This window comes from Corvus kubaryi, unplaced genomic scaffold (genome assembly GCF_017639235.1).
Source record: "Corvus kubaryi isolate FWS band 111438036 unplaced genomic scaffold, C.kubaryi_AGA036_p1.0 37270, whole genome shotgun sequence".
In the NCBI taxonomy this organism is placed as follows: Eukaryota; Metazoa; Chordata; class Aves; order Passeriformes; family Corvidae; genus Corvus; species Corvus kubaryi.
Window position 1 is genome coordinate 333,612 of NW_024581083.1, and position 12,864 is coordinate 346,475.

At 60.9% G+C, this 12,864-nt stretch overlaps 1 protein-coding gene across 1 annotated transcript; it reads right to left on the reverse strand.

Moving 5' to 3' along the window:
- Nucleotides 1-691: 691 nt before the first annotated feature.
- SLC4A9 (solute carrier family 4 member 9) lies at nt 692-12,864 on the reverse strand. The gene is made up of 21 exons (XM_042025326.1): nt 12,596-12,864; nt 10,865-11,025; nt 10,517-10,666; nt 10,340-10,401; nt 10,084-10,241; nt 8,343-8,427; nt 7,907-8,061; nt 7,196-7,312; nt 6,841-7,015; nt 6,469-6,602; nt 6,096-6,367; nt 5,371-5,426; nt 5,092-5,274; nt 4,833-4,946; nt 4,051-4,212; nt 3,720-3,898; nt 3,405-3,477; nt 2,432-2,500; nt 1,394-1,567; nt 869-1,015; nt 692-742 (listed from the first exon to the last, which is right to left on the reverse strand). Exons 1-21 carry the CDS (start codon nt 12,862-12,864, stop codon nt 692-694), a joined length of 2,946 nt encoding a protein of 981 aa, XP_041881260.1.

Sequence of the window (12,864 nt, forward strand, 5' to 3'; positions counted from 1 at the left end):
CCCCCCCCCGCCGCTCCGCGCACGCCTATTGGGCGCGCTGGGCCGGGGGCGGCGCGCTATTGGCTGCCGCGCCCGCCACTCAGGGACGCGTCACGCGCTCCCAGCATGCTGCCCTGAGAGCGCACGCCGAGGCGGTAAGAGTGCGCCGCCCCGCCCCGCTCGCACAACCTCGCTTCCTCAACTTTGCGGGATATGATTGGTCCCCGTGAACATCAATCATGTGCCTTTGCGGAGCTGCGGGCGCCGATAGGGCAAACTGGCCGTCGATCAAAGCGCATCCAGGAATCACGGTTTTGATTGGTCCAAAGGCACATCGCTCAAACCCACGGCGTCTGGCGTCTTCCGATTGGCTTCTGCGTGCCCTGGGCCCGCCTCCCCTTCGAACCCCTCTGAAGGGCTCCGTCAGCGCGAGATACCGTCACACGCCTGCCTGTCCCGAGCGGTGATTGGGTCGTGGAGCTGCCAATCAAAGCGAAGGGCACGCCTTCCCCTGGCCACGCCCCCTCCCGGGTGCAGGCCGCCATAGGCTGGGCGCCCAGGCTCTGTGCTCCGTCGGCCACGCCCACTGCGACGTCACCGCGCGGCCACGTGGCCCAGCGGGCCGGGGGCTTTCGGGTCCCGCGGGGGTCTCGGGCCCTGCGACCCCCGGCCCGGGGCGATGGCCCCGCACAGCCCCGGCCCCCGCCCCGGCCTAGTTCACGGAGAGGTTGATCTGAGGTCCCGGGCGGTGCATCGGCTCGCACTGTGGGGGGAGTAGAGGTTTCGGGGCTGGCTCCGCGCCCACCCCGGGCGCTCCCGCGCCAGCTCCGCCAGCGGCTCGGCCCCCGGGGCAGCTGCGGCCGAGCGAGGCTCCCAGGACACCACCGACCTCCTCGGCTCTGCTCCCCTGCTCCGGCCGCTCCCGGGGGTGTGTCCCCGCCGCCCCCGGCCCGGGCAGGGGCCCGTCCAGCCAGCTCAGGTCGTGCGCGGAGAAGATGCGCTCCAGCCCCTTCCGGATCCCCACCAGCGCCAGCAGCTGCGGCCGGGGCCAGGCACGGGTCAGCATCGCTGGGGCCGGGGGACAGGCAGCATCTCTCTGTCACAGCCCTCTGTCACCCCAGGAGATGCCATGGTGGCCTGTCACCTCTCCGGCTCTGTCCCAGGGAACCATACTTGCCTAGCAGTGACACTCAGCCTCTGGTGACAGCCCCACGGCCCCAGCCCAGGGTGTGAAGGCTGGTGGCAAAGCCCCGCAGTGGCCCCAGAGAGCCTCTGCCAGCCCTTGGGTGTCTGAGCACCCCCATGCCCCCCCAGTGCTCATGTCCCCTCCCAAAGGATCATGCCGGTGATGCTCAGGGTGGGCAGCACCCAGCCCAGCACCAAAGCCGTGCTGCTGATTCAAGGGGTGCCATACCATCACTGGGAAAATAATAGCGGCCATGGTGGACTTGAGAACCCAGAGCAGGGCCAGGCAGAGCAGCTGGATGACGGTGAAAAGATGCACCCGGCGCAGGGGCACATGGCGGAGGTAGGCAAGGTCTGGCTGGTGCTTGGCTGGCATCAGGAGCAGCCGGACACGGTCCATGAGCTGCAGCGAGAGGATGGCAGGTGGGTCACACCTGTCCAGCTACTGGGCAACTCTCACCCGCCTTCCTGTTGGGACCAGGGCCAGCAGGATGGGGTTTCACCATCATTTCTGCAGTTCAGCCCTCCTGCTGTCTGTGCCGACCCCCAGCTGATGCCTGAGCGTTTGTCTGCAAGACCAGGGGTCCTGGTACCACCGTCCCCCCAGGCCAGGGGAGCGCTTTCCAGGCAGACCTCTAGAAAGAACTCTAGCTGCCCTTATAGGGTTAATTGAGAGATAACACCCCTTGATCCCCCTCACTTCACAGGAAACTGCTGCAGCCTCATCCAGAGCACAACTCCAGGTTTCCCAAGCAGAGAGAGGGTGGGAGGTTCCCAGCCTGTCATCCAGAGCAGGGTAATTGCAAGGAGACTGTACTATTTAGAGTAAAAAGTGGTGTAGATAATTCTGGAATGGGGATTTTTTCCCCCTCAGTTGGTTTCTTGGGAGGAGAACAGAACTGGCACATGAGCAGCAGTACTGGAACCAAATGATTGTCATGTCCCAGCTCTGCCTGCAGCTCCCAGGTGAGGAAATCCCTGTGGCTTTGAGAGCAAGTCTGTATTATCCACTGGTCCCACTTTTCCCAAACCACCTGAGCCATCAGTGCACGAGTTTCTCCTGCTTCTCAGCATCCCAGACCCCTGCTTTTCCCTTTCCTTTGCTCTAGAAAGGTCCCTCTCTCCCCCCTTGTCCTGGTGGCAGACAGCTCCATGCTGTACACCACACAGAGCTAAAATCCAGGCTCTGCTGTGCAGTGGCAGCTGTTGCTGAGCAAACCCAAACCAGCCCCCACCAGCACCCCCTCCCAGTGCAGCCCTCCCTCACCTGGATGCTGTTCAGCGCCGTCACCCCCATGTGCAGGAACACCCCATAAAGCACCGGCATCGGGATGTGCTGCAAGACAGTGGGATGGGGGATCAGCAGGGCTGTTCCCTGGGGGTCCATGCCTGCTAAGTGTCCTCTCCTGTAAGAGCCTGCAGGTGTGTCCACAGCCTTTGCGTCCTTTGTTCCCAACAGCCCAGCCTGGCCTTATTGAACCACTTGAGGTTCACATGAGCCCATGTCCTCCTTCATGGTCCCTTTGGATGGCATCTCATCCCCCAGGTGTGTCACTGCACCTCAGCTTGGTGCCATCTGCAAATGTGGCCCATCCTGCTATCTATGCCTTTGATGAAGATATTAAATAGTATTTGTCCAGTAGGAACACTTGGAAGACACCACTTGTTACTAATTTCTGTTTGGAATTGGGCGACTGACTGTAAATCTCTGGACATGACCATCCAAGCAATTCCTGACCCATCTAACAGTTCTTCCATCAAATCCAGTTTGGAGGTGAGACTGCTGGGAGGGTCCCATATCAAAGGCTGTACAAGACCAGCCTCAGAGGTGAGGAAAGAGGTCGAGAAAAAGAGACCTCCTGTCTGCCCACAGGTAATCCAGGGCCACTGGAGGGGCTTTTCCTAGCACGGCAGTGGCAGCAGTGAAAGCCAACAGCAGCCAGGTCATCCATGTGGCAGTGTGGAGAGGTAGTGGTGGGGTGTGTTTGGAGAGCACAGACCCCGATACACATGGGGAGGACAGACAGGTGACATGGGGCCACAGTGCCTTGTGTGCCAGCCCTCCAGTGGCACTGGAGACAAACCCTTGACCCAGTCCCTACCCACACAGTGCACAGCTCCCTGCCTGCCAGACAGGCTTCCTGTGCTGGTTCGACGGGTCAGGGTGAGGAACCTCCAGCCTTGCAGGATACGGCCACCCCGCGCCTTGGAAAAGAGGCCAACCCAGCCAGGCTTCCTACCTTGAGCACGGGGGCCATGAAGACAGAGACTCCCATCAGGATGAAGACAGCTAGGCCTGTCAGCCTCTGCTCCCTGTGGGTGGCAGCACAGGTGGCACAGGTGCCCGGGGTCCCTTGGGAGCCCACCCCCCTGCCTACCCTGCTGGCCCCCAGGGTCTCTGCACTTTGCAGTTTTGATGGCCACAGGGAAAGGGGTCAGCTCTGGGGAGATCCCCAAAGCCAGGTCTGATGGACAGCGTGGGCATGTCCCTGTCCCCTGGCTCCACAGCCATGGGCAAGGGGTTCCCCAGAGTGGGGCCCAGGCTTGTTGTTTACCTGATGCCCAGGAACTCAGGGTGCTCGCCAGGGGCTGAGGTTTCACTCTCCTTCCTCAGGCTCTCCATGTGTGCCAGGGAGATGACGGTGGCTGAGACATACCAGGGGAGGCCGGTGACAGAGGTGACGACCATCAGGAGGGAGACACAGAGGAGGTCCAGGTGGAAGCCTGCTCCTTTCTGCAGGGGAGAAGGCAGCAGGGCTGGGGGCATCTTCCCACTTTCCTGGCCAATTTGAGGTTCTGCTCTCTCCTGGCTGCTTCTGTGGGGCCCAGCCAGGACCTGGGTCCTCTGCATTGGCTGGTGCTGCCTGTTCCCTGTCCCCTGCTCACCTGCAGCTTGTACTCCCTGCGGTTGAGAATGACAGCTGTGATCTGCTGGTCCATGAAAATGAGGATGGTGACGAGGACAGCAGGCACCGTGGACACCAGGCAGACCCACCATGGGTTGGCTCCGAAGGGGAAAACAATCCAGCCCCGTGCTGGGTTTGTGGGCTGTGGAGAGCAGGAGGGTCATGGCAGCTGCCACCCATTTGTGGGGTGTGCAGTGCAGCTGGGTGATGGGACCAGCCCCAGGTGCCCAGGCTGGAGCCCTACAGGCACCCCGGGATGCCCCACCTCGGGAGTGGAAGAGCATCCTCACTCATCCTGGGGATGCAGCTGGGCAGAGTGCCCCACCAGCCCTCCACAAGGACACCCTGGCTGTGGCAGGGCAGGGTGTTGCTCTTGGACACCCCAAGCCAGGAGCTGGGCATTTGCCCGTGACAGCAGGTGGAAGAGGTGGCATTGGGCAGCGATGACAGTGAGCCCGAGGAGGTGGTGCTGAGCGCCAGCTGTTCTGGGGCGCTGCCAGCCCAGCTCCACACCCAGGGCGAGAAGCCCAAGCCCGGAGCTGAGCTTGTGGCTCTTGCTCCAGTGTGATCTGTATAGTCCAGGACTGAGCCAGGTTATTTACAGTGCATGGGATCAGCTGTGTTCAAGCCTTTCTCATTTGCTGGGGTGCAGCCTGCACCCCGAAGGGCTGGAGCCAGTGATGAGAAGGATGGTGACTTCAGGGGCTACTGCGGTGGGCACAGACCCAAACCCTGACAGTGCTGTGCCCACCCTGCTGGCACCTTCAGCTCGCTGGGGACAAGAAGTTTGGGGGTCTCCAGGCCCAGGACAGCATCGACAGCGCAGGAGGCGAGGATGGCCAGGATGACAGCGAAGTCGCTCACCAGCTTCCGCACCTGCAGATGGAGATGGAGAGGGTTTAGCCCAGGCTGGCTTGGGTGGGGGCTGCTCCAGCAGCAGCCTTGGGATGCAGCACCCAGAGCCATCCCCACACCAGTGGGATAGGTGGCCACGTCACTGGGGTGGCTGAAAGATGCTCACCCCCACAGGGAAGTAGCGGCTGCTCCTGAAGCGCTTGAGTGCGGTGCAGAAGAGGAAGGTGCCCCCAAAGAGCAGAAAGGAGATGAGGGTGACATCAGGCACGTAATGGCAGCTGGTACCCAAGAGGTGCCCACCTCGACCCAGGCACTGGGTCCTGCTCAGCCCTTCTGGGGTGGCAGGAGGCTGCAGGGACAATGTAGGCAGTGAGGAAGGGTCACACATGGACACCTTGGGCCCACCCCAGTGCCTCACCCGCCTGCCTGGGAGCAGGGGCTGTACCTGCCGGGTGGCCAGGGGTGAGGGCAGCGATGTGTCATTCCCTGCAGGGCTGTGACCTGCAAAGCGACAGGGGGTCAGATTGGTGCTGGTTTCATCAGGATAACTGGGATGATGCTGCCATCAGGCTGGGTCCCCAAGCTCTTCCTGAGGGCTCAGGGTGCTGGATGGGGCCCCATGGGACCTCTGAGGCCCCGGCTCTGGCTGATGCCCAGGGAGCACCAAGGGGGGATATCCCTGTGAAGGGTTTGGCTAAAGTACCAGACACTCAGAGGCACCATTGACCCCAGGCTGGTCAGCACTAATGTTTGGCACATGGTGTAGGTCCCGTTGGGGTCAGTGTGGGTCATGTCATTTCCAGGGTCGTGTCTTTAAGCTCCAGAAAAGACCCCCTGATTTACAGACTGGGTGAGAAATGGCAGAGCAAACCCATCCAGGTGCCCCCTTCCAGCCAGCCTCTGGCATCCCCCATCCTGGAGGCGTAGGAGATGGGCCAAGGCTCTCCTTGCTCCCTGTACTGCCCTGCCTGGTTCCTGGGCAGTTCTGGGAGGCAGGAATAGATGGACAGACTGTATGGAGGGAAGTGGAGGATGGTGCCGTGTGGTCAGGCAGGTGAGGATGGGATTAGGCAGCCTCATCCTCCAGTGCCTTCCCCCATCCAAAGAGGCGGGAGGTTCCCAACGGGATCCTGGGGCAGCAGCAACCCGCCCACAGCTGCTTGGGCTCACCGGGGCTGGACAAGTTGCAGGTGCAGCTGTAGGAGGTGACGTTGTCCAGCCGGTACTGCCAGTTGATGGGGAAGGCATCTGCCAGGCTCAGCATCTTCTTCAGGGAGTCATAGATGAATATCAGGCTGATGAGTGCACAGAAGCCTTCCTCGGTAAAGCGGGTGAAGTACCGCACCAGGTGACTGGCCTCGGTGGCCACCAGCACCACACCAAAAAAGGCCACCCAGAGCCCAATCCAGAGGCGGAACTCCAGGTAGTCCAGGCTGTGGTCCCTGGGGGAAAGGGTGACTCAAAGCCTCGCCAATGACACCTGCCTGGAGTGATGGTGGCCTGTGACAGTGGGCTGAGGATCTGTCCCTGACAGCGAACTCACTGGCTGAAGGAGAAGAGGAGGCGCTCAAAGACGAGCACGGGGCCGGTGCTGCTCAGGATGGTCAGGGGCTGGCCCGAAAAGAGGCAGAAGATGAAGCCAGCAAAGGCCGTGCCCAGGAAGCTCTCCAGCACCCCCTGAAATGCAGGGAATGGGTGCCAGGTGCCAGGCACATGGCAGGGAGGAGGCCTGTGGGCCTCTCCCCCACAGCAGCACAGAAGAATACAGGGTCAGTGCTGGGGACCACGGGGGAAGGAGGCAGAATTGAGGCGATGCTCAGGATGTCCTGGGGATGCTGGCAGGATGTGGGCAACCAGGGTCCCTCTGGACTGGGCTGAGTAGGGTTGGTACCAGGCACCCTACAGCTGCACTGACCTGCATGTTGGCGGTTGCGTCCCCCAGCATGCCCCCGAAGGTGATGGCGTTGGTGACTGTCGCCAGGTAGATGTAGAGCACTGCTGAGAGGCACTGAGGGTGCAGGGCATCGGAGAAGTCACTGCCGTACCATGGTGCCTTCCTCTGGATGTCTCGCAGCAGCCCCCCAAAAAGCCTGGGGCGGAGGAGGGAGATCTCAGAGCAAACAGCCCGGAGAGATGCACGGCAAGGGATAATCCCTTCCCCTGGATACAGCAGCTCAGAGGGGCTTGGACACAGTTGCTCCATGAGAACCAGTGACCTGCCCCAAGTCCAGCACCCTGCTGCACCTCCCACTGCCCTTCCAGACACTGACCTGCCTGTCCTCTCCAACTCCTCCCCGGAGTGTGGGTGCCCTGCACTGGCTCTGTCCCCAGCTGCTGTCATGTCCCCATTACCATGTGGCTGCTGGTCCAGTGGGTCCACAGCGGTCCTGTGGCAGAGCAGAGCCTGAGACAACAAGCTTCAGGTTGGGACCCTCAGGACCCAGGCACATTTAGGGGGCACTAGGAAGGGAAAGGGAGAATGGAGAGAGGACAGGGATGCAAACAGGGCATGTGTATCCCCTGATAATGGAGAGAAGAATGATCAGGAAGAGGAGGAGAGATGGCAGATGATGATCATCAAATGTCTCTTCCAACCCAACCGTGATTCCCTCTGGCAAGCCCTGGAGCCAGCCCTTGCAGGACTAGTTTTAGTGGAGGAGCTGGGCAGAGCCCAGGGTGTCCTGCTCAGAGGATGAGTTTCACATCCAAGTGCTGAATCCCAGTGTTTCCATCAGCTCCCTTTGGAGGACACATGGTGGGGATTTGCCATCCACTGCCAGCAGGACTAACAGGGACAGCAGGACTAACAGCAGCAGGGACCAAAGCAGGGACGTGTGGAGGGGCTTGGCTGGGAGGACACCCCTGCTCCTGGGCAGCTTCATCCCCACCGAGATGGAAGTTCCAATGTTACAGGCAGAGGTATCCCTGCAGGACCCTGCAGAGGGGCTGGCAGGGGTTGGGATACCCTCCCTCCAGCCCACCTCCTGCGTGGAGATGGCAGATGGCTTGGTGGAGGAATTCGGGTGCTAAGGTCCCATTTCCCAGGAGGAAGCACAATCAGCTCATCCAGGAACGCCGCTATCCCTGCGATGAGGTCCTCTCGGTGCTGAGCCTGCCGGGCAACCCTTTGGAAGAGCTGTGGGGAGATGCCGTGGTTTAGCCACCATGTCCCTGCGTTAATCCACTTGGAACCTTCCTCCCGGCCTGCAGCCATCACCAGGAAACAAACCCATCCACTTCAGGGCAACAGGTGCCCTACATCCTGCAAACCCACCCAAGCTTTTGTTTTCTTATCCCGGGCAAGGGAGGCCACCAGCTCGCCCCATCCTCTGCTCTCCACTGCAGCCTGCAGAGGAGAGGAGTCCTGGTGTCCCCATTCCAGGCCCATCCCATCCATGGTTGCTGCACCAGGCTCACCTCATCTGTCAGCAGTGTGGCCATGGCCCTGCCAACCTCGTGGTAGGCTTTCACTTTGGGGGGGCCCAGCAGGATGAAGAGGAACCTGTGGCAAGACAGCACATCTCCAGAGCAGCCCTCTCCTCCCCAGGGGATGCTTCTCTGGGTGGGGGAACCATAGGGATGTGGGAATGCTGGGGATGGTGGCTAGACAAGCCTGGGGGGCTTGTGTCACCCTGAAAGTGCGGTCAGGGGCAGAAGACGGGACACGTCTGCAGTGTCTGCTGCCACTGCATGGAAACCTCACAGAGACCATGGGACACCAGGACCCTGGCTGGATCACAAGGGTCTGCAGAAATCCAGACTGGGAGGTGTGGGGGAACAGGTCTTTGGGACAGAGGAGGAGAAATCCTCATCTGGGGGTGTCTGTGGCATCATTTTCCTGGGAATGTTGCTTGCAGGCAGGATGCTGGAGTGTTAGGGAAGGAGAGCTTGCCAGCAGCACAGGCAGCAGGTTTGACAGGACCCAGGGGACATGGGAGGAGACTGGAAAGAGAGCTCAGAGCCCTTGATAAAATATGGTGAAAATCCCACACTTCAGAGGATGGTGCAAAATCTCCAGAGGGACAGTCCAGACAAATGTTTAACTGAGTCCTCCACGCCTTTCCAAAATTGGCAGAAATGGTTACAGTCCTGAAAGCCTGAGGTTGTCAAGAGTTCCAGTGACCATGGCCTGAGCAAACCCCCAGAGAGGGGGCAGGGAAACTCCTCTGGCAGTGCAAGTGGGACTTGACAGAACCCCCTGATGCTGGAGGCATCTGGAGCCTGCTCCAAAGGCACAAGTTGCCACATGGGATTGCTTTCACCCGGGCATCTGCAGCAAGGCGATGGGAAAACCTTAAGACGCCAGAGATGGATCTGGATGAGAAACAACCCTGAGGTGGTGGCTGCACCTGTGGAACAGACTGGCATGGCCAGCAAAGGGGATGGCACCCTGGGCAAAGGGATGGGCAGGGACAAAGTCTCCCTCCCCCTCTGGTTTGGGGGAGGAAAATACGGGACAAGGGGTTATCATGAAACCCTCGAGACCCAGGGGCATTCACGGGGACTTGCCACCCCACTCCCGCGGAGGAGAGAGCAGCAGGTAGGTGGATGTGTGTCCTGCTCCTCGCCGCTCCTGGAGGACGGCTGCTCTGGGCAGACTGACCAGGAGGTGGCAATGTCCCTCCTGATCCCGGGCTGCTTCCTCTGCGCGCTGCCTGAGCAAGTCCCCGGCTGAAGGCACACTGCCCATTTCCCCTCGCGGCTTCAGACGATGCATTCCTCAGCCCCGGGGAAACCATGGGCACCTCCTGCCCTGCTCCTCTCCCCCCACGCCGTCCCACCCGTCAGGAGAACAGCGGGAGGGCAAGAGGCTTCTAAAAACCTGCATCCCGCCCCGCCGCCAGCCCCCATGCTCCCGGCAGTAAGCGGAGAGCATCCAGAGCCAACTAAGGACAGGGAATGCAGAGCCCAGTGGGAATGACACAGGGGATGTCCCTTCCAGGCTGCCCAACAGATGCTCCACACTCAGTCCGTTCTGGAGTGCTCCTAAGAAGCTGGGAAAAGCAGGAGGGGAAGCAGTGAGACAGGATTCTGGGAATGCATGTGGCGCTGGGTGCCATTCCCTTTGATTTGGACAGGCAAAGCCTTGTCTGGTGTGGGAGGAAATGGAGAGACAGGGATGGGGGAGGGCACAGGGCCCCCGGCTGTGCTCTGTTACCTGCTTGGAAGAGAAACCTCGGCCAGTGAGCCGAGGGACACCGCACATCTGAGGCGAATGAAGGCAGCAAAGGGCTTTTCCAGGAATTCAACTTCCCCCACAGCAACGTGGGCTGCTTCGGCCCCCGGCAGGACCTTCTTCTTAAATCTGTTTCTCAGCTGAGAGGAAAAGGATGCAGCAGCTGGGTACTCAGGATGCTGTGGCTGGGCATTCAGGATGCAGTAGCTGCTCCCAGCCCAGCTCCATGCTGCCGTACCTGCTCCTTAAGAGGCGTTTTGGAGATTTGGGTTCTGGGCTCAGACCTGCCTTTGGCTTTCCCTGCAAAGAAAGAGAGGAAGCAGCAAAGTCCATGTGCAAGCAAACGGCCAGCATGGGTACTGCCCCGGGCTGGAGGCAGTGGGAGGATGCCTGGTGGGACAGCCGGCTTTCCTACCTCGGCAGGGAGAGAGACCAAGCTCGGCAAGGAGCTGCAGCAGGGATTTTGTAGGCTGGTGCTGTGGCTGGAGGAGCAGGAGGGCTGCCAGGCGCTCCCTCAGTGCAGGCTGCAGCTCTGCTTCCTCGGGCTGCCCACAAAGTGCTTTGTCTGCATCAAGGACAGGGACAGCTCTGAGTCCCCCTGGTTCACTGCCCATTGGGGAGCTACCCAGGGGAAAACCCCCTTAGCTGGAGTAGCAGACAAGCCCCCCAGGTACCAGTGCTGTTCTACAGGCATCTCCTGGTGGCCTGTCCCTCTCTGGTGACCAGCCCATCCCAGGAGATGACCTTTGCATTACCCATGTACCAATTATTTCCTTGAAACTGGTGGCATCCAGGTCCAGGAGCATCGTCCCCTTCTGCAGGCATGTCCTCAGCTGGAGCAGGCTGTGCAGGGAGAGAGCTGGGACATGGGGTGTGCTCCAGCGCTCCCCACCATCCTCCACCTTCTCCTCGAACTTTATCCACCTGCCCAGGGAGATGTGGGGGGTCAGCAAGCAGAAGGGTAGGTGCTGCGCCCCATGCCAAGCAGTGGGAGCTGGAGCCTGGGTCCATCTTTGAGATTTGCATGAGGTTGGCACAGGCAGGGAGGAGTTTGGGTGGCTCAGAGGGGCCTGCAGCTGGTTCACAGCATAGGGGTAGCTGGGCAGACAAAGTGGTCACGCCCCTATTCCTGCAGACCCACACCTCGCTAAGATCTGATAAGGGGAATTCCAGCTGTGATGAGACATCAGGATGGTTCAGGTTGGAAGGGACCTTAAAGCTCATCTCATTCCAACCCCTCCACCATGGGCAGGGACACCTTCCACTATCCCACGTTGCTCCAAGTCCCATCCAACCTGGCCTCAAACACTTCCAGAGATGGGGCAGCCACAGCTTCTCTGGGCACCCTGTGCCAGGGCCTCACCACCCTCACAGGGAAGAATTTCTTCCCAATATCCCACATAATGCTGATCTCTGGCAGTGGGAAGCCATTCCTGCTTGTGCTGTCCCTCCAGGCCCTTGTCCAAAGTCCCTCTCTATCTCTCTTAGAGCCCCTTTAGGCACTGGAAGGGGCTCTAAGGTCTCCCCTGAGCCTTGTCTTCTCCAGGCTAAACAACACCCCACCTCTCTCATCCTGTCTCCATAGCAGAGCTGCCCCAACAGAGCTGTTCCAGCCTTCGAATCATTTCCATGGTTTCCTTTGGATGCACTTCAACAGGAGCTGGATGTGGTGCCCCAGGGGGGTGTCACACAAAGCAGAACAGAGGGAGCACCCCCTCCTCACCGTGCTGCCCGTGGTGCAGCCCAGGATACACTCGGCTTTCTGGGCTCTGAGCACACAGTGCCGGCTGATGTCCCATCTGTCACCCACCAGCACCCCCAGACATTTTCCGCAGGGCTGCTCCCAGCCCATCCATTCCCCCAGCTGTGCTGGGGCTGGGGGTGGCCCTGCCATTAGCAGCGCTTGCTGGAGTCAAAACAGAAGCGTCTTGAGCTGTTTCCACGCTCGGGCCATGCCAAATATTTTAACGCCGGGCACAGACAGAGCTTCCCTTTGTCCCCGTGGGTGGGCGCGCAGCTCGTCGTGCTGCACGGGCAGAGCGTGCCCCGGCACCGCAGGCTCCTGCCGAGGGGCAGCCGTGCGGGGATAACGGGGCTGGGTGCCGGGGAGAGCCACAGCCCGGCGGCTTTGGTCCCCACAGACCCCCCGACCCCGAGCGGAGACCCACTGCTGTCCCCAGACCCCTGTGGCCCATGTCCCCGTGCCCCTGCCGGGTGGTGGAGGGGTGCTATGGGGCACGGGGACATCCCAGCCCCGGCGCAGCCGCTGGAGCCTTGGAGAGGCGACAGAGAGGAGCAGGAGGAAGGGCGCTGTGCCTGGCCTGCCTGACATCCTGCCCTCTCCCATGAGATTAAGTCAGCCCAGCGCGGGTACTGAGGGGCAGAGCCCTGCCTTGGGGCTGAGGCTGAGGAACCGCCAGCCTCGGGATATGCTGAGCTGGAAGGCTGGGCTCCCAAAGCGTGGCCCAGCAGCTTGTCTCTCAGGTGTGCCTACCTGGCCATCTCCCTCCACTCCAGCCCCGCCGGGCTGCTGAGGAGCTGGTTGAGCTGGATGAAGAGCGGCGGGCAGGTGACGTCCCCCCTCTCCTCCCACTGCAGGGCGGCACCAGCTCTCCTGGCCGTTGTGGCCGTGCTGGAGGGGAAGATGCTGCAGCCGAAAGCCTGTGAGGGAGCTCCAGGGTTGCTGCTCTCTGGTCTGGGCTGTGAGCAGTTGTCTGCTGCCCGGAGAGCCGTGCCACCCGCCCCGGACACGTGGGCTCTCAT

Bases quoted from the DNA above. Each gene is read 5' to 3' on its own strand.
- SLC4A9 (XM_042025326.1), bottom strand. From the start codon at position 12,864: ATGAGAGCCCACGTGTCCGGGGCGGGTGGCACGGCTCTCCGGGCAGCA. The intron at 5,275-5,370 runs GTACAGCCCCTG...TTGTCCCTGCAG, and splicing joins CACCCCTGGCCACCCGGCAG to CCTCCTGCCACCCCAGAAGG. The intron at 4,947-5,091 runs GTGAGCATCTTT...CTCCATCTGCAG, and splicing joins GCCGCTACTTCCCTGTGGGG to GTGCGGAAGCTGGTGAGCGA.